Source organism: Oryzias latipes, chromosome 10 (assembly GCF_053564925.1).
Source record: "Oryzias latipes strain Hd-rR chromosome 10, Olatipes_Hd-rR_3.1".
NCBI lineage: Eukaryota > Metazoa > Chordata > Actinopteri > Beloniformes > Adrianichthyidae > Oryzias > Oryzias latipes.
In genome coordinates, this window is record NC_136246.1 from 8,349,288 (window position 1) to 8,371,162 (window position 21,875).

At 42.2% G+C, this 21,875-nt stretch overlaps 2 protein-coding genes across 2 annotated transcripts; one reads left to right on the forward strand and one right to left on the reverse strand.

Moving 5' to 3' along the window:
• Positions 1-404: 404 nt before the first annotated feature.
• Positions 405-1,483, reverse strand: LOC101170194 (heterogeneous nuclear ribonucleoprotein A0-like). Its single transcript, XM_023959438.2, has one exon. It carries the CDS (start codon positions 1,406-1,408, stop codon positions 407-409), a length of 1,002 nt encoding a protein of 333 aa, XP_023815206.2. The 5' UTR covers positions 1,409-1,483; the 3' UTR covers positions 405-406.
• Positions 1,484-9,626: 8,143 nt separating this feature from the next.
• Positions 9,627-10,897, forward strand: LOC111948052 (heterogeneous nuclear ribonucleoprotein A0-like). The gene has a single exon (XM_023959437.2). It carries the CDS (start codon positions 9,749-9,751, stop codon positions 10,469-10,471), a length of 723 nt encoding a protein of 240 aa, XP_023815205.2. The 5' UTR covers positions 9,627-9,748; the 3' UTR covers positions 10,472-10,897.
• Positions 10,898-21,875: the final 10,978 nt, after the last annotated feature.

Genomic DNA, 21,875 nt, shown 5'->3' on the forward strand with positions numbered 1-21,875 from the left:
AGAACCTCTTTTTGAAAAAGATCTAGACTTTATAATCAATACATGGATTTGCATTGCACAACATTTCATTCACATATGTAAATTCATAAAGGTGAAACCTCACATTAATAATTAATCAATGTTAAGCTACTCTAACTCATATTAAAAATTCCTACAACTAAAAAAAATAAATATGCACAAAAAAACTTTCCTTTTTAATACATTTGTTTAAGATTTTAGCTTAATTCTCTAAAAACTTCTATTTTTCTTTCAAACATTACAAACAACAATATAAATGATAAAAGAGGTTCCTGTCAGTCTAAATCCTCTTTTTTTGTGTTTCCTATTATCATAAAAAGTTTGTTTATTAATTTAGGTGTTCTGAAACGTGAATTTCCTACATTTATTTCACGTTTCCTCTAAGTCTTTACTGTTTGCCTCTTGTGTAAGGAGCAGAGCTTCTCTGACCACCAAAAGACTTTTTCATTGGACCGGAGCCAGAAGACTGCTGGCCATGGCCACGACCTTTGTAGCCAGTCCTGCCCTTGTAACCATTTTGCTGGTAGGAATAGCCGCCTCCGTAACCATTTTGCTGGTCGGAACAGCCACCTCTGCATGGGCAGCAGCACCCCCCATAAACGCCATATCCTCCGCCATTTCCATAGCCGTAATTTTGGCCATAATCCATGGCGTCGTTTTGGTTTTCCATCATGGTGCGGCGTGAATTGTCTCTTGGCGTCATTCTGATTCTGCTGGCTGCCTGCATCTCCTGCTTGGGAACAGCTTTCTTTACTTCAACTCTGTGTCCATTCACTGTGTGGAAAGGCACAGCCACGGCCATGTCTGCCGCATAGTGATCCGTGAAGTGCACAAAGCCAAAACCCCGTTTCTTTCCGGTCTCCTTCTCTGACATGATTTCAGAGTTTTCCACTTCACCAAACTGAGAGAAGTAGTCAGTGAGGTCGTCCTCTTGGATGTCGTTTTTCAAGCCACCAACAAAGATTTTCTTCACCTTGTCACGAGCTTCAGACTCATCGGTCTGTTTCTTTGGAACAGCTCGTTTGACCTCAACCCAGTTCCCTTCCACTGTGTGTGGACTTGCCGCCATGGCTGCGTTGGCCTCCTCTGGTGTTAAGTAGGTCACAAAGCCAAAACAGCGAGAGCGTTGCGCCGTCTTGTGTGGGACGACGGCACAGTCGATGAGGGTGCCAAACTGCTCGAAATGCTTGCGCAGCCCGTCATCATTGGTGTCTACCTTGAGTCCTCCCACAAAAAGCTTACAGGCTTGGTTGAACATTTTGGGTAAATCGTAAGATGTGTTTGGTTTAATCTTTAAAGCAACCTTGAAATCTTGAGATAGCTGATGGAAAGGAAAGTGGGTGTATTCATAGATTTCAAGCTGTGATAATGTGATGTCATCTGACATCATCTGACTTCATCTGACATCATCTGATGAAAAGGCGACGTCATCTGATGACATGCGACGTCATCTGATGACATGTTTTTATTTCTTCATCTGATGATATGTTACATCATCCAAGTTTGCACAGTGGGGATGCTTTTTTTGCCTTTTTTAAAAAAAACTATTGAACAGAGTACAAGTTTACAACATTGAGAACCAATGTGCCAAAAATATGTATATTGTTATATAACATTATTATATATGTGTTATTTTTAATAAACCATCAACATTTTTATCTTCACAAGACAGAGGATTCATAAATCATCATTGCAAAATGTTCATATCATTTAGATCTTAACTTTGTGAAATCCATGAAGTCATATTCGCCGTGTAATAAAAAAAAGTGGTGAGTGTGGTGTCCAAATTGCTTTTAAAATCCAGGGCACTACATAGTCCAGCACTGTATAGATTTGTAGTAGTTAAGGGGGCTGTGTCCGGATTCCCACCCTAATCCCTAATTACTTTGAAAATGAAATTTCACGCTAAAACGACCTGGCAAAGCAATGTTTATGTGTATAGCACAATTCAAACACAAAGTCATTCAAAAAGCTTCACAAAACAGGAAAATGCATTAAACATTAAACTCTCACCCCCTGTATGAGACGGTGAGGACCATGAGTAGCTCGTTCAGATACAGCTTATTTGTGGGATTTAGAGTCCGATTCAAGTTCCAGGGAAAAGACAGACAGCAGAGCAGCTGATGTCCATCTCTGTTAGTGAAGGATGAGCTCAAAATCCAGCAGAACTAAAGGACTGCCCTGGTTAAATGTTTTCTTTCAATAAAAGAAAAAAAGGTGGGTTATTTTGAGATGTTTTGAACTTGTGCAATGGACCACAGCCACAGAGCTGCCAGGAAGAAGGAGAAAATGAGGAGCAGAAAGGAGGTTTAAGGCCGGTTTCCGGCCGGTTTCCGGCCAGGATTCTTTGAAACTTTTGAGTCTTTTGTCTGAGAAGCTTTATAACCAAATGTTTAGCCGTCCTTCAAGTGCCTTTATGGTCTTACAAATGTCCAGACATTAAACAAATTCCCAACAACAACAAATAGGCAAGGCAAGTTTATTCGTATAGCACAATTTTTACACAAAGTAATTTAAGGTACTTCACAAAACAGAAAAATGCATTAAAATCACAATACATCATAGAAATAATCAACGTAAAATTTACTTTAAAAGAAAAGAGAAAATTTGAAAATTGATTTAAAAATAAAGGAAGGATATGAAAGAAAAGTGCAGATAGAACCTTTCAGCAATATACATGGCTAAACAGAAATGTTTTAAGTCTAGATTTGAACATGAACACAGAAGAGGCCTGTCTTACGACTTCAGGGAGGCTGTTCCAGATTTTAGCAGCAGAATATTGAAACGCTGATTCCCCTTGTTTAGTTCTGACTCTGGGAATCACCAGGAGGCCGGTCCCTGAGGTCCTCAGAGTACGAGAGGGTTCATATGGCACTAACATGTCAGAGATGTACTTTGGTGCTCGGCCATGGAGAGACTTGTACACAAGCAGAGCTGCTTTGAAGTTCATTCTTTGAGGTACAGGGAGCCAGTGCAGAGACCTGAGTACAGGACTAATGTGATCATACTTCCTGGTTCTGGTCAGGACTCGAGCAGCAGCATTCTGGATGTACTGAAGCTGTTTTACAGCTTGTTTGGAGAGGCCGGTGAGCAGGCCGTTACAGTAGTCTAACCTACTGGAGACAAATGCATGAATAAGTATCTCCAGGTCTGGCTTTGACATTATGATTTTGATTTTGGCAATGTTTTTCAGATGGTAAAATGCCGCTGATGTTACTGACTTGATATGGCTGTTAAAGTTCAGGTCAGAGTCCATGATTACCCCTAGATTTCTGACTTGATTTGAGGGTTTAAGAGACAGAGAATGAAGGTAGCTGATGATACTTTCTCTTTGTTTCTGTGGGCCAAAAATAATAACTTCGGTCTTGTTTGAGTTTAGCTGGAGAAAGTTGTTCTGCATCCACGCACTGATCTTTTGGAGGCAGTGGCTGAGTGAATCCACCGGCCCATATTCACCTTTTGTCAGTGACACATAGATCTGAGTATCATCTGCATAGTTGTGATAAGATATGTTATTACTGCGTATTAACTGCCCTAGTGGCAGCATGTAGAGGTTGAACAGAAGGGGTCCCAGGATCGATCCCTGGGGCACACCACAAGTAAAGGCCATGTAGTCTGAGACACAACTCCCAATTTCAACAAAATATTTCATGTCTTCTAGATAAGACTTGAGCCAACTTAGGGCAGATCCAGAGATGCCAACCCAGTCTTGGAGTCTGTGCAAAAGGATCCCACGATCAACAGTATCAAAGGCAGCGCTCAGGTCTAGCAGGATTAAGACAGAGACTTTGCCATCATCAGTGTTCAGGCGGATGTCGTTGGTTACTGATATGGTGCCTCTGTCAGACTCCTCCCCCTCTCCTCTCCGCTTGAATGCTGATTCATCCCAGCTGCGACCACTTACCTCATCATCTTCTTCCGCCTTCATAAGGAGCCTCAGGATCATCAGTCTTCGCCAGTCCGTTGCCCCTGATGGTGCATAGTTGGTCTCATGTTAAGCTCTTGTTTTGTCACGCTACGCCAAGCCTTGCCTAAACTCTCTTTCTGCTCACCTCCAGGAATCCATAACCACGAGTGGTCGCCAATATCAGCCTCAGCCCGGATCCCCCATTCTGTCTTCTCCTGCGGTCATACCTCGAGCCTCTGCTGTTGCCTCCGTACCTCGGACCTCCACTTCAGGCGGCTGCTCATTCCTGTGGAGGAACCCACCAGTGACGCCACCAGCATCTGCCTCAAGCCAGGGACCTACCTCATGTCCTGCTCACACTCTGCCTCAAGAATCACCCATTAAAATCTCTTACCTGCCACGCTCGTCATCCGCTGTGTTTCTTCTGGGTTCCAGCATCTGGGTCCGAAAGTGTTCTGTAGCCATGACAGGTTACCTTGATAAGAGCAGTTTATGTGCTATGATGGGATCTAAAACCTAGACAACTTTTTCAAGGACTTTTCCTAAAAATGGCAGATTAGAGATAGGTCTGTAATTATTCAGTACAGTGGGATTAAGAACGCTCTTCTTCAGGAGAGGTTTAATGATTGCAGTTTTTAAGGCCTCGTGAAATATTCCAGATTGAAGAGACATGTTAACTATTTGAGTAATTGATGACAACACACAGTTCAGGACAGACTTTAGAAATCTAGTGGGTAACACATCAAGGCAGCATGTAGACGAGCTCAGACGGGTGATGGTCTCTTGGACAGTTTGGTCAATGACAGGTACAAAGTGAGTCAGCTTAGAGTGAGTAGGTGGCTGTTGGATAGTTATATGTGTTGTGGAGTTGATGGCTTTTTTAATGCCCTGAACCTTGTCATTAAAAAATACAGTCAACTCATTACATTTAGGTGTGCAAACCAGTTCTATTGGAAGCTGGGTTGGAGGGTTAGTTAATCTGTTTACTGTTTGGAACAGGACACAAGAGTTGCTGCTGCAACTTCCAATGAGTTCAGAGAAGTACCTTTCCCTTGTTCTGCATAAGATCTGGTTGTAAGCGTACAACTCCCCCTTATACATTTCATAATGAACCTGGAGTTTTGACTTGCGTCACTTTCGCTCAGCTCTGCGGCACTATTGTTTCTGTGCCCTGACTAGATCATCGTTCCTCCAGGGAGCTTTCTGTCTATGTTTTTTCAATTTAACCTTCATAGGGGCAATTGTATCCAGAACATTCAAGATGCTAGAAGTAACAGAATTCAGCATTTCATCAACATTGGCACCAGAAGCGTTTTCAGGGTCTATCATTTCTACAAACTGTGCCCTAGTGCTCTCATTTATTTGTCTCCCTTGGACAACTGCAGGGCCAGGCGGTGGTTTGGGAGCAACAGACAGGTCAAAGAATACACAGAAATGATCAGAGAGGGCGACATCAACCACACTGACATTGTAAATAATACCTGAATGAGTGAGGGAACAACAGCATCTTCTTTTTTCTCAGAGTTGTCTGGAGTTCAGCCTCAGAATCCAGGAGTTTATTGAGCTCATCAGACAAAACAAGTGCATGGATGTAGTCAGGTACTCCTCAGTAACACAAGCACACATCTGCATCTTACAATGCCTTGCCAAAGTATTCATCCCCTTGGATGGTTGTCCCTTTTATTGCTTTCAATAAATCACTCGTGGTCAAAAAAATTTTCTTTCCTCACACTAAAATGTACTCCAAAAACCGGTACTTATTAAAATGACCCCACCAGTGTCTGGATCTTACATTGATTGGTGTTTTATAACACCCACACCACTCAGGTGGTTGTCATTTCACTAATTGTGAGACTATTGGCACTAATTGGATGGACTTCTATTGAATTAGAGAAAGAGAATGTTTATGCAGACATTTGAATATCACCACTTACTGACCACAAAGCTTTAACAATCAAAATAAAAAATTTTCCTGGTGAAAATGGGTCCTGAAATATTTGTTACTGGAAACTGAACAGCATATTATTAAAAAATGAATGTGTTCAATCAGTAAATAAGAGACTCAGTTAACTTTACTGGGATAAAGCTCAACAGGAAAAGGCTGACAGCTCGAACTGGGAACTCTTAAAATTTGATGTTTCCAAATATTTGCAAAGATATGGCAGCATCCAGGCAAAATCTAAACGTCAATTAGAAGAAGGAATTATCTCTGAAATCTCTGAACCCTCAAGTTTACCACCAGAAAACCGAAATGATGAGCAAAATTTAAGATTAACCACACAGCAAGAAGGCCCTGGTTCAAGTCCCTGCTGGGGGACCTGAAACAGAACATCAATGGGGGACCTTTCAGTGTGGAGTTTGCATGTTCTCCCCATGTATGCGTCAGTTTTCTCCTGGGAATCCAGCTTTCTCCCACTGTCCAAAAACATGCTTCATAAGTTAACTGGTTACTCTAAATTGTCCCTAGGTGTGTGTGTGAGAATGAATGGGTGTGTGATTGTGGCCCTGCGACAGACTGGCGACCTGTTCAGGATGTCCCTTGCCTTTGCCCACAAGTGGCCGGGATAGGCTCCAGCAGCTCCATGACCATGAAAGGGACAAAACGGATAAGAACATGAATGACAAAAAAAACTTGACAAAATGTAGAAAGCAAAGTAGCATGAGTAAGAATAAAAATTGTAATAATAAAAAATGGAAGTAAAAGTACACGTCATAAATAACAAGGAAAATACAGCAGTGTACCGTAATTTCCGGATTACAAGCCGCACACACCCATTTTCACGTGTTTAATTACTTTTAAACATACACAAGCCGCGTCGGAATACAAGCCGCGCATACTCCGCAGAGTGAGTGTGATTCATTAGCACACTGTGGGTGGAGTCGGTTTTGCCTCAGGTTCATGTATTTAAGTATGTCAACATCTGTCAAACAGCACGGACCTCTATTCTGTTCACAAGTTCCTCAGTTATGGTGTTTTTATTTCCTTTTTTTTTTTTTTTTTTACTTATTCACAATCTAGGTATCATACATAAAATTACAAACAGTAACCATATAATCAACATTACATCCCTCAGTTATGATGAGGAAATTTACATCCCCGATCCCCCATTTCCCATGAGTCTTAGGGGCTAAAGGCGGGGCCAACGCCCGGCTCGCCATACTGTTGTACGTGTTTAAGAATGAGCAAGTATCAGCAGTGCATGGAGGGGTGAACGGGTACAGCTCTCCTTCCGCTTGTGTCGCGGCAGCGTTATGGGAGTAACAGGGCTGGTTAAAAAACACACCGGTAAAATAAAGCAGCGGCGACTAAAAAGCACGCGCCTCAGCGCGATACGCGCGCCTCAATGCGGCGCGTGCGTCAGAAGTCAGAAGCCTCTGCGCTCCGCAGACGCATCTGCGCTCAGTGCTCGCCCCGCGCGCTCCCTGTCTCCCCTTCCTATCTACTCCGACACCTCTGGCCAGGGCGGCTTCAAGGAGGAGCACTTCGTCCCTATTGCGCCGGTGGAAGGAGCAAATCGTGTCTGTGCAGAGCAATCGAACTTAATACTGTACGTTTTGTGTATGAGGGGCGGATGCGTTGTTACGTGTGGGAGCGTTCAGACTGCCATCGGCCCCGCAGCTCTATAAGAGCAGCAGGAGAAGATGTCTCCAGCTCACACGGAGGCTGTGAGCTTTTCAAAGCAAAATTCCGCTCAGTCCTTAGAAGCCGTAAAAACGATTTGTGTTTCCAGTCGTGTCCCGACAAAATAAAGGCTGATGTTATTCCCACATATTTACGTGCAGCCCAGCTGCAGATTGCAGCTTTTCCGTCAGCAGCTGACCGGCTTTTCCAAACCCGTTGGTGATGGTGGATTTTTTCACGCTGCTTTTAACGATTGCTTTTAACTTGAAAGCTGCATCATACTGTAATGGCGATCACGTGCACGTTGGGTCTAATGGCACCAAAGGATTCTGGGATGCGGCCGGGCATGCGTGTTTCGTTTTGTTGAACCATGACTGAAGTGTCTAAGACCTGAACTCAAGTCCATGCTGTTTGGCTGCTAAGCGGTATGTTGAAAATAAATGCCTTGTGCTTGGTGTTAGATAGAGAATTCAAACCATTCACTGAGATCGAAAGTACGTACATGGCGGCTGCCAATTACATCCAAAAATTAGCCGCGTCACTGAATAAGCCGCAGGGCTGTAAACGCAGGAAAAAAGTAGCGGCTTATAGTCCGGAAATTACGGTAATTGTATAGTCCAGGGGTCGGCAACCTTTTTTACTCAAAGAGCCATTTGGGACCGCCCCTAATAAAAAAGAAAGCACCCGGAGCCACAACCCGTTTTGACATCATTATATATATTATGCATGTATATATTATTCAAAGGTGCTCATTACGTCGATCGCGATCTACCGGTCGATCTTCAATGACATGAGTGTAGATCGCGGGCCAGAAAAGATAAAAAAAAAAAAAAGTACTTCTTTAAAATCCACCAGTCAATCAAAATCCTCACTGAGGAGTACAGGACATGATTGACATGTAGATTGGCCAATCGGACATTGTCTGAAGCATACGTCCCTGCAAATACACATTATGTTCTTTAAAGGATGATACCGCGGCCGCGTGTGGGAGGACCTACTAGTTCTGGTCTGATCGCTGCATGGAGCGATGTGTTTATCAATGCATGGTAGACACTGAGAATGTGGAGAGATCAGGTTTATTATTTTGAAGAGTTCTACTTGGTAATCATGTTTCCATGTTTGGGTTTATAAAATCATCCCAGAGAAAGTCTTTGCTTCAACTCCCACAGGGAAAGCTGCGTCTGAATCTGACGCCCGTGTTTGCATCTCTCTGACAGAGTTTGAAGCCAAAGCCCCTCCTCCGCCTCTCCACCTGCTTTTCCTCTCTACCTGTTCACATCCTCTGCAGCTGAGAGTTGTTTCCCCCGCGCTCCTCAGCGTGTCCCACAAAGAGCGCAAAATACGATAGTCGGGGCGCACCAGCGCCGCACAAGGATGAAAGAGCCGGATTCAGGTTATAGCGGGGATAGAGCGGGTTAAGCAAATGAATGGAAGAAGGCGCTCCGCTGAAGAAATATTCAATATTGTACACATTTTATTATTAGTCTGAACTATCTTTTATTTAGAAAAATCTTTTATTTTATCAGTCCAGTACGAAAAAAAACATCAACAAAAGCTGTGTTGGGCGGTTTTTGGCTGGGTCTGGCGGTTTTCAGATGACTTTTTGGCTGGAAACCTGTGACTCTATCTGGCAACGCTGGCGCGAACTCTCAGTCTGTCATCAGCGAGTTGGTCTCTGCCCCACGGCACGTCAAGTTCCCGGCAGAAGATCGGAGTGTTTATTGAAGCCGCCCTGCGTGCCTCTCCCTGCTATCAGCTCTGCAGTTCTCGCCCAATAAATACGAGCTCATTTAGGAAGCTGTTTTTTACGTGGCTTGCGCTTCGTGCGGAGCCAGCAGCGCCTTTAAAATGCCATGAAAAATGAACAAACTAAAATAAAATTTAATTATTATAAAATACTCATTATTTTCCAAAGTCACAGGGAGCCACAACAGATGGATGAAAGAGCCACATGTGGCTCCGGAGCCATGGGTTGCCGACCCCTGGTATAGTCTGACTCCTGTAGGGACGAAGGACCTCCAGTATCGGTCTTTTTTGCACTGAGGGTGCTGCAGTCTTCAGCTGAACGAGCTACTCATGGTCCTCACCATCTCATACAGGGGGTTCTCAATGTTGTAAACTTGTATTCTGTTCAATAAAGTTTTTTTTTTCAAAAAAGGCAAAAAAATGCATCCCCACTGTGCAAACTTGGATGATGTCACATGTCATCAGATGAAAAAATAAAAACATGTCATCAGATGATGTCTGATGACTTCACATTATCACAGCTTGAAATCTATGAATACACCCACTTTCCTTTCCATCATCCATTTCAAGATTTCAAGGTTGTTTTAAAGATTAAACCAAACACATCTTACGATTTACCAAAAATGTTCAACCAAGCCTGTAAGCTTTTTGTGGGAGGACTCAAGGTGGACACCAATGATGACGGGCTGCGCAAGCATTTCGAGCAGTTTGGCACCCTCATCGACTGTGCCGTCGTCCCACACAAGACGGCGCAACGCTCTCGCTGTTTTGGCTTTGTGACCTACTTAACACCAGAGGAGGCCAACGCAGCCATGGCGGCAAGTCCACACACAGTGGAAGGGAACTGGGTTGAGGTCAAACGAGCTGTTCCAAAGAAACAGACCGATGAGTCTGAAGCTCGTGACAAGGTGAAGAAAATCTTTGTTGGTGGCTTGAAAAACGACATCCAAGAGGACGACCTCACCGACTACTTCTCTCAGTATGGTGAAGTGGAAAACTCTGAAATCATGTCAGAGAAGACGACCGGAAAGAAACGGGGTTTTGGCTTTGTGCACTTCACGGATGACTATGCGGCAGACATGGCTGTGGCTGTGCCTTTCCACACAGTGAACGGACACAGAGTTGAAGTAAAGAAAGCTGTTCCCAAGCAGGAGATGCAGGCGCCCAGCAGAATCTGAATGACGCCAAGAGACAATTCACGCCGCACCATGATGGAAAACCAAAACGACGCCATGGATTATGGCCAAAATTACGGCTATGGAAATGGCGGAGGATATGGCGTTTATGGGGGGTGCTGCTGCCCATGCAGAGGCGGCTGTTCCGACCAACAAAATGGTTACGGAGGTGGCAATTCCTACCAGCAAAATGGTTACAGGGGCAGGACTGGCTACAAAGGTCGTGGCCATGGCCAGCAGTCTTCTGGCTCCGGTCCAATGAAAAAGTCTTTTGGTGGTCAGAGAAGCTCTGCTCCTTACACAAGAGGCAAACAGTAAAGACTTAGAGGAAACGTGAAATAATTGTAGGAAATTCACGTTTCAGAACACCTAAATTAATAAACAAACTTTTTATGATAATAGGAAACACAAAAAAAGAGGATTTAGACTGACAGGAACCTCTTTTATCATTTATATTGTTGTTTGTGATGTTTGAAAGAAAAATAGAAGTTTTTAGAGAATTAAGCTAAAATCTTAAACAAATGTATTAAATAGGAAAGTTTTTTGTGCATATTTATTTTTTATTTAGTTGTAGGAATTTTTAACATGATTTAGAGTAGCTTAACATTGATTAATTATTAATGTGAGGTTTCACCTTTATGAATTTACATTTGTGAATAAAATGTTGTGCAATGCAAATCCATGTATTGATTATAAAGTCTAGATCTTTTTCAAAAAGAGGTTCTTATTTTATTTTTAATGGCATTCCAATTTAAATTGTCTATTGTAGCATTTTTACCTGTCGACTGATTTAGAAAAGAGGACCAGAACAGTTTAGGATGTAAACAATGAAAAAACAAATGTTGTACAGTTTTATCAAACTTTATTTATAAAATAGCGCTTCTCATCAATTTGTGCAGCTCGAAGCGCTTTAACATTAAAAACAGAAAACACAATATTACAGTGAAAACCCAACCCACCCTTCACCTTTCTCACTCCCCTCTGTTAAAACATATGACCCATAACCCCCACATACAATGAATAATGACTATGTAACTGTAAAAGAAAATAAAGAAATAAACAAGTAAGGCTTGGCTATGCTAACCTCATTTAACAGAAAACATAAAGATTTTAACGGAACAAAATCTGTTTATCACAAGAGACGCTCAGCCAGAAGGAGCTTTTGTTCAGGATGAAGGAGTTCATCCATCTCAATAACAGAACTCACTCATGACTGAAAAACATAGAAAAAGTTTTCAAACACTGTTAAGGACCAAACAGCAACATATTGTGCAAATGCAAGAAAACTAAATCAGAGAAGATAAAAAAGGAAGAAAAACAAATGCAATGCAGGTCAAAAAGTCAGCACTAAAGAGTTTCCACAGACAGAACACAGCCCATTCTTCACAGCTGCTCCTCCAACCCAGACATTGCAGAAATCAAAGCTCAACAGGTGGAATGGTGTTGCTCCATTCCCCTGTTTTAACTGCCCCCCCCCCCCCCCCCCCCCCGGTGTACACACACAACAAAAGGAGGAGGGGGGTCACGTCAGGCCCTGTCTCTTGTCTTGAGGTGGGATGGGCCTATGACTGATGCCGGGGTGTTGGGGGTGTCATGGGGGATCCTGTTCCGTAACATCTGAGCTGGGTGGACCATGCTTTTTTAGCTTCAACAAGGACACTGACTTTGAATTAGAAAACTATGAACTTAACTATGTGAACAGAGCAGACAAAAAAGGTGGAGGAGTCACAATATATGTGAAAAGAAACACTAAGTTTACAGTAATTGATAAATCGTCAGTAGCAGTGGATGGAAGATTGGAATGTATTACAATTCAAAAATATTCAGGGAGAAATGTCATTATACGCTGTGTAGAAAGGTCACCAGGGTCAAGCTTAAGCCTCCTGTTATGCTCAGGGTCAGATTGACCCATTTTGAATTTTAAAATACAAAAAAAAAAACTGTAAAGCATTTTTATACCTTGAAGCTTTAATGTAATCACCATATCAAGTAAAAAGGGTTCATATACTTTAATTGTTGTTCAAATAAGTACTGCATATCAGTCATTAGCATGTGTGGGTTTCCTCCAGATACTATGGATGGATGGATGGATGGATGGATGGATGGATGGATGAATGGATGGTTGGATGGATGGATGGATGGATGGATGGATGGATGGTTGGACGGACGGACGGACGGATGGTAATTCAAATAGAAACGAGCATCAATGCTGTTCCTCAGAAACAAACAAAGCAGGAGGGTTAAAGTTGTTCAGTGACTGGATGGAAAAGATGTTTAACTCTCAAAATAACAAAATATTATATTATAATATAGAATACACTCATATGAGCGGAGCAATGATATGTGACATAACTCATCATTTACCAGTTTTTGCAACATGTCAGTCAATCAATTAATCAAAAATCAATCAAAAATCAATCAGTCATTCAATCAATATATATTTATAGCAATTTTCACATAAAAGCATTACACAAAGTGCTTTAAATTAAAACAAAAAAAAACATAATAATAATACATACAAGTCTGAAAATTGAAATAAACAAGCAAAAATATTAAAATAGAGCCCCCTCCCCATACCCATACACAACCCCTACCCCTTTCACACCCCCCAACCCCTAACTGATGGGGATAGACAATAAGAAACAGGCTGAGCACAAAAACAAGAAGTTTGTTGTTGGAAACATTAATCATTTGGAGCTCCCTTTCTGTGAACAGCTGCATAGCAGCAAAATGCAGCATCACAGGCGGGGACCGCTCCACCACAGCAAAGTGGAGATGCAGGTCCCCATTTAAAGCTGCAGCGGCTGAACAGCAGCCGACCCAGAGGGAGAGGATCCAGCTGAGGAAGCACCGGAAAGAAAAATGAGAATGAAAAAGTAAACAAACTGATAAAAGCAACAAACAAATAAACAATAAAACATTTAAATAAGGTAAACTAAAATAAATCTTTAAAAAATCTAGTGTAAATTCATAAAACAAGATAAAAATTGATAAAAAAATAAAAATTAATTTATTAAGTAATAAGTAAAAGTAGTAAAAATGAGCTAAAAGCCAGATGAAAAAGGTCTTGAGCCTTATCTTAAAAGCAACTATGCTCTCTGCAGCCCTCAGGTCCTCTGACAGATTGTTCCATAAATGAAGGCCTTAGTGTAAAATAAATGCCGCTGGAATGGTTAGAACAGTGGTTCTCAAACTTTCTTCAGTGATGTACCCCCTTAGAAATATATTTTTAGTCAAGTACCCCCTGACACGGGCAAAACATTTTTGGAAGAAAAAAGAGGTACAGTGTTGTAAAGTCAAATTTATTCAAGCCAAACAACAGTGAACCTGACAAAAACATTCATATGGCAAACATTGCATGTACAAAAAAAAAGAAAAACAGAAGACGTTGACCACCAGAAGGCATAAAACCAGTTAAAACTCAAATGTGCAAAATGCTGCTAATAATAAATAAAATAAAAAATATACATGAATAACAAAAATCTGTTCACAGAAATAAATCTATAACTTAATAATAAATAAATAATATTTAGTTTACAAAATAAATTAACTTAATAAATAAAGATTTGCTCACAAATAATAATTAATGTTAACTCCTTAAGGATAAAAAAAAAGAAGATTGCATTTGAATCACTTTGCATTGAACATTTGACTTGAATTGAACAACATGTAACAGGCATTGATTTATGAACAGGAAAAAAATGTACTCAATACAATTCAATGACAAATATGTGCTTGCACCTCACTGAGGATCTTTGTCATTCTTGGTGGCAAGGAGGCAACTGCAGTGATCAAGCTCTTCTCCAGGCACAGTCTGTTTCTTTGCTTCGTTTTGATCAGCATCATTGCTGAGAAGGAGGCCTCACATAAATATGTGGATGCAAACGGTAGCAGCTGCTCCAAAGCTTTCTGTCCCAGCTCAGGGTGCTCCTGCCTCACACACAGCCAAAACTGTGTGAGAGTGGATGCACCAAACTTCATCTGCAGGCCACGGTCAGATGATACTTCCATCAGTTTTTCCTGATGAGTGACAGGAAGCTTGCTTCTGTTTGCTTCAGACAAGAGAAATGGGTTTCTCACCCAATCCAGCTGCACAGATTTCTCATCCATGTCAGGAAAGTAGGAGTGAAAACCACTGATCAAGTTAGCCAAATGTCCCACTATGACTAACTTCACCGGAGCTGTCGCCACATCCTCATTTGAGAGAAACACATCCAACTGAGGAAAGCAGGTGAAATCCTCCTGATCACATGCCCTTTTCCACATCTCTGCTTTCTTCAGGAAACCACCCACCTTGTCATACAGGTTCAGGATGCTGGTGTCCTTGCCCTGCAGGGACATGTTCAGTTCATTCAGTTTCCTGAATATATCTGCCAGATAGCAAAGCTTTGCAAGCCAGTCCGTGTTCTCAAACATGGTGGCATGGGGAGATCCGTGCTCTGTCAGGAAGGTGTGAACTTCAGCTCGCAACTCAAACAGCCTGCTCAGTACTCTTCCACGGGACAGCCAGCGTACTTCAGTATGCAGGAGCAGTTCTGTGTGTTCAGCTCCCGTATTTTCACAGAGGCTACGGAACAAACGTGCATTAAGTGGCCTTGACCTGATAAAGTTTATAACTTTAATGCTGTCGTTCAAAACATCGTGCAATACAGGGCTCATTTTCTTGGACGCCAGCGCTTCCCTGTGTATCACACAGTGCGTCCACTTGATGTCGGGATTTTCTTTTTTAATCCGTGCTATGAGGCCTTTCGCGCTGCCCGTCATTGATGCAGCCGCATCTGTGCAGACGCTGCTGCAGGATTTCCAGCTGATAGCGTTTCTGGTGAAAAACATGTTAACGACATTAAAAATGTCCTCTCCGGTTGTTCGCCCCTCCATTTCTTTGCAGAATAGAATGTGTTCACAGATGTCGTCCGTGTCGGTGTATCTCACAAATGCAACAAGTTGCGCATGTCCACTCACATCTGTGGATTCATCCAGCTGCAGTGAAAATGAGTCTCCAAGTTTTCCCACAACTTGTTCGATAATGTCTGTGCCCATGGTATCTATTCTGCGGCAAACGGTGTCATTGGACAGAGGCACAGTTTTGAATGTATCCGCTGATTTTTTGACCCGGCATAGTTTCGGCCAATACCACAGCGGCGGGGAGCAGTAGGTCTTCCGCTATGGTGGAGGGTTTTTTGGCTTTAGCAACAAGCAAAGACACCGCGTAAGAAGCCTCCAGGGCTTTGGCTGATGTAGTGGAGACTTTTCGCATTGTGGCTTGGGATGACTTGAACTCAGAAAGTTTTCTCCTGAAGAACTCTGGTGCCTTACCAACGTGACATCCATGTTTTGTGGTGAGATGCCGCTGGAGGTGTGCCGGCTTCATGCTAGCGTTTGCTAACTTTTCCCCGCAAAAAAACACAGTGCCTGGGGTGGGTCAGAGCTCTTAGACGTAAATCCCATTAAAACATAATCTTCATTGTACTTTCTGGACTTCGTCGCCTCTTGTTTTGTTTTCTTTTTCACTTGTCCATCTGTACTTTCAGCAGCATGGCTGCTGCGCTTTAACCACGCCTCCATAGTTACAGCGTTATGGTCACGACAGGTCGTTGATAAGTGCGTGCCGTCAGTGGGTCAAACTAACTTGGTGTGTGTGTGTGGGGGGGGGGCACAGTTTTATTTCAAAGGATATTGAAACTAATTACTGAATATAAAATTCAGTGCATGAACGCATATTTATATTTTATCGAACTTTTTACAAAATAATTTTTCTCAAGATTTATTATTAGGATGAGCCTACTGATTTAGATAGATATATTGAAAAGCGTCACGTACCCCCTGCAGTACCTCCACGTACCCCCAGGGGTACGCGTACCCCCATTTGAGAACCACTGGGTTAGAAGACCAGTCCAGAGGATCCCAGGGTCCGTGAGGGTTCATATTTGACCAAAAGATCTGATAAATAAGAAGGGACAAGACCGTTAAGACATTGAAAAACTGTTAAAAGTATCTTAAAATCAATCCTGAAGCATATGGCGAGCCAATGCAGGGATTTTAAAATTGGGGTGATGTGAGCCCGCTTCCTGGTCTTGGTGAGAACTCGTTCAGCAGAGTTCTGGAGAAGCTGAAGATTCTTAATCTTAGTTTTTTGGAAGACCAGCAAGCAGGGCGTTACAATAATCAATTCTACTGAAGATGAAAGCATGCATTAGGATCTCCATATTGGGCACAAGAGAGAGTAGTGGGCGGAGCCTAGACAATTTTCTAAGGTGATAACCACCTGTTTTATATGAAAGTTAAAAGTTAGCTTAGTGTTGAAAATAACACCCAGGTTTCTGACTGTTTCTGAATGGCATAAGGAAAGTTCCTGTAGCTTCAGAAAATGTTTCTCTCTCTTAGCTTCACACCTGTTGGATTAACATAAAAACATGGACATTGGTTGCGCCGCGTAAAAAAAACATGTTGTGCCAACATATTTATTGCACATAGAAAATCCTGTTCTACCGTAATGAATGCTTCTTTGTTTCTACACCTACTAATTTTACATAAACAAACATGATTTTAGTATGCCATTTACCATAATTCTTTTCAATCATTTAAAAAACATTACAATGTTTTAGCAACATTATTATTTGTTTGAAATGAACCAAATATTTCATTTAAAATTATAATTTATTTTAATAAAATTTAAATTGAATAATAAAATTGCAGATTATTATATAAAAGCCAATACTTTCTTGTGCATTATGCCAGTCCAATATACATTTGACACTGAACACAAATTTCAGATTTCACTTTTTTATTATCTAAGCTTGAAAAATATGTCTATGGCAAAGCAAAAAGTACAAATCAAAAAAAAAATTGTTTGCTATTTTTCATTAAACAGAAGATAACAGAAAGAGCCAAAGCAAGCAGCTGGAATTCCCTCTTGGATAAGAGCCAGATCTCAAAGCCTGAAACCTTAGACACAACTTTGCCCTTCAACTCTACTACAGTTTTTTGGATTACCTCAAAGGTGTTTCTGAGATGAGGAGGGTTATCCAGATTTGTGTTGTAATTAAGGCCAAACAGCATGGCATCTAGTACTCCGACACTTGGTGGGGCGACCACCACTGCCACTGTCCATTAGGAGGGAAATTCCCACCGTGGTGTCCTCGACTGCCTCCTGGATTGCTGCGTGGTCTTCATTCTAAAGAACACCGAAAATATTTGTGTGTACAGTTCACATTTGAAGTTTAGTTAAAACGTCTAGATTACACAACACACCTGTACTTGGAATAAACCCCTGCACCTGCTTATGTTGGCGGGGTCAGCAGTCTGAAATACAAAGAGTCAGCTTATTTTAAACTCACATGCAAAGAAAAGGCCACTCTGAAATCTTCAGTTGTATCACACAGCACAATGCCACAGATGTCGCAAGTTTTGAGGGAGCGTTCAATTGGCATTTGGATAGCAGGAATGTCCACCAGAGCTGTTGCTAGGGAAGTGAATGTCTTTTTCTCCACCATAAACCGTCTCCAAAGGCGTTTCCGAGAATTTGGCAGCACATCCAACCGGCCTCACAACCGCAGACCACGTGTAACCACACCAGCCCAAGACCTCCACATCCAGCATGTCCACCTCCAAGATCGTCTGAGACCAGCCACTCGGACAGCTGCTGAAACAATCGGTTGGCTTAACCACAGAATTTCTGCACAAACTGTCACAAACCGTCTCAGAGAAGCTCATCTGCATGCTCGTCGTCCTCATCGAGGTCTCGACCTCACTCCAGTTCGTCGTCGTAACCGACTTGAGTGGGCAAATGCTCACATGTGATGGCGTCTGGCACGTTGGAGAGGTGTTCTCTTCACGGATGAATCCCGGTTTACACTGTTCAGGGCAGATGGCAGACAGCGTGTGTGGCGTCGTGTGGGTGAGCGGTTTTCTGATGTCAATGTTGTGGATCGAGTAGCCCATGGTGGTGGTGGGGTCATGGTATGGGCAGGCATATGTTATGGGCGAAGAACACAGGTGCATTTCATTGATGGCATTTTGAATGCACAGACAAGATCCTGGGGCCCATTGTTGTGCCGTACATCCAACAACATCATCTCATGTTGCAGCATGATAATGCACGGCGCCATGTTGCAAGGATCTGTACACAATTCTTGGAAGCTGAAAACATCCCAGTTCTTGCGTGGCCAGCATACACACCGGACATGTCACCCATTGAGCATGTTTGGGATGCTCTGGATCGGCGTATACGGCAGCGTGTTCCAGTTCTTGCCAATATCCAGCAACTTCGCACAGCCATTGAAACAGAGTGGACCATCATTCCACAGGCCACAATAGACAACCTGATCAACTCTATGCGAAGGAGATGTGTCGCACTTCATGAGGCAAATGGTGGTCACACCAGATACTGACTGGTTGTCTGAGTCCCCTGACCCCCTCAATAAAACAAAACTGAAGATTTCAGAGTGGCCTTTTCTTGTGGCCAGTCTAAGGCACACCTGTGCAATAATCATGCTGTCTAATCAGCATCTTGATATGGCACACCTGCGGGGTGGGATGGATTGTCTTGGCAAAGGAGAAGTGCTCACTATCACACAGACAGATTTGTGAACAATATTTCAGAGAATTGGTTATTTTGTGTATGTGGAAAATGTTTCACATCTTTGAGTTCATACCATAAAAAATGGGAGCAATAACAAAAGTGTTGCGTTTATATTTTTGGTCAGTGTAGTTACTGGGTTAACAAAATCATGATATTCTTAGTGTCATGTTACCATTTATACCGCGATAACTGATTGCCCTTTGTCCCACATGAGGACAAATTTGCCCTTCAATTTCATTTTTTATAATGTATGTACAGTACAGACCAAAAGCTTGGACACACCTTCTTGTTCAAATGAATGGGGAGGTTTGTCCAAACTTTTGGTCAGTACTGTAACCCTCTGCATAAATGGTGTGTGTAAAGAGTAGGGGTGGGAATCTTGATTACCTCACTATTCAATCTGATTACAATTCAGAAGACAATGATTCCAATCATATAAGGTAAATGCATGGTGAAGGGGGCTCACCTGACTCAGTGAAGACTGGAGTATGGACCCCAGCATCACGGAGGAGCATTTGGTGTGTGATGACCTCTGTAATCAGGACAGAGATTTCTGAGTTTAGTGTTACATTTTAATTAAATATAGAGAGTGACACGTGCACAGTTTTGTTGTATCATTGTGCTAACTAAACATGCATTAGAAATCAATAGCTGCAAAAATATTCTGAAGAAATTAGACCAGAAAGTACATTTGACCCCCCACCTCACCCCTAAACCCTAACAGAATTCAAACCGTGCTTACTGAGAACCCGCGAAATTTGAAATGGAAACTGCAAACTAAGCTAGCAGATCTGGAGTAGCTAATCCCCCCACCCATGTACGGTGTTTCCTCATTTATCCCAAAATAGGGGAAATCTGTGAAGTAGGATTACAGACGTTTTATAAGGTTGTAAAACTTTTTACTACACACTATACACTTGTTCCCAAAGGACATGAATATTTTCTCTCCATTTTAAAACTCTCAAAGCTAAAATCTCCATAGAAAAGTAAGTTCAGCATTATAGAATGAAAACAAAGCTCTGACTGAAATCAAAGACTTATGTAAACTTGACAAACCGAACGCAGAGAATGATTGACAGCTGACTGAGACACAGAACTACGCTGTGTGCTGATCAAATAATGCTGTCCTTTAAGCCTTGTGCTATCTTAGATGACCCCACCCTTACTTTGACGTGTTCTCCCTACCATGACAAAGGTGGATAAAGGTGGAAAGATTTCATGTAATCCATGGACACCAGTGAAGATCACAAATCATTAAAGAAAAAAGGTTCAGAGCACTGTCTAGTGGGTCTAGATGACCCAACTCCCAACGTTATAGTAACTAGGATAGCACAAGGGTTAAGCTAGCTCATGGGTGGAACGGAATGGAAAAGCTCAATAATGACAATAGCGATAATAGCATCTCACATTTTCTTTCAATTTAGGTCTCCACAATGCGGAATTTAGCAAAAAGAAATCCACTACAGTGAAGATGAATCCCCCTGGCAAAGTTACCGCCTGTGGAATTAAAAAAAAAAACACCGTCCCCGCGAGCGCCCACTGCCCCTTTGACAAAAGTGAACCCCCAATCCTTCGATCATTGTTGACCTGCTCAACCACCTGAGCCACTGCTGCCCAGATGTAGGGAAGCTGCCCACGCCCCGGCCAAGGATGTATACACTTTTGATTTGATTTCTATATCTCAAGCATTAATTGTAGAGATTTATCAAACTTGTTGCAGAAATGATAAATATCATAATAAATAATATTACTAGTTTATGTGGTTGCTTTCAATGTTTTGAAAACAAGGATTGAGTGTGAGATCCGTTTGATGATTGTATTTCTGTCTTTGGTGGTTTTGCATTTTAGAATTTCCCCTGAAAACTCTGGAACCGCATTGACAAAATAGTTATTGATGCCGTTTGCAGCTTCATTGATGTTATAGTTTTGACCCTTCTCTTCTGTAAATTAATCTGGGGATTTCTGGATATTGTCCCATTTTTAATGCTGTTATTTTACACTTCTGTCAGAAGTCAGAGCTCTGTCTCCCCCTTTGGTCACCGGCAGAAACCATCTCCAAAGTTCTGAATGCACTACATCTCCAAACAACACGGGCGGGCAGTTTCTTTACACTGAGCCTCACTCAGTGCGACGTAGACTGTGAGTGATTCCAAATGAAAGTCAGGGGATTAACGGGGATTCCATAATAGGGAAGGTCCGTTTCTTCAACGCGGTAACTCAGTTTTCTGGGAGCCACGGTTCTGGATATCCCGGAGAAACTCCCAGACCTTCTGCGCTCTTTCCCTCCCCCACTGAGGAGGCTGATTTTACATGTCGGTTTTAATGATACGTCTTATAGACAGTCTAAAACGACTAAAAATGCGTGCATCAGACTTTTAAATTTTTCAAACTCCTGTCCATTGACGCTTCAGCAGGCTGCTGAGTCTGAGCACCAAACTCCAGTCTGCTTCCAGCCTAAACAGATTTGTTTTTATTGACAATTTTAACCTGTTCTGGAACAGAACCTCTTTTTATAAAACAGATGGGATCCTCCCAGTCCACTAGGCAGCAATGTTTTAGCTGCCAACATCAGACATTCTGTCCAGACATCACCGGCCCCCATCATGTCCACACCAGTCCAAACCTCTTCATCTGTGCAGACATCGGTCTGTACATAGCTATGTCTCCTGATGACACAAGGCCAATAGAAGCACTTTTTAACTGTATTTTAGATGTGAAATCATGGATGGCAAATAATTTTCTGCAGCTCAACCAGGAAAAACTGAATTTTTAGTAATCAGTCCTGATGCTAAGAGAAAGAAACAGCTTCTGAAGCTAAAGGACTTT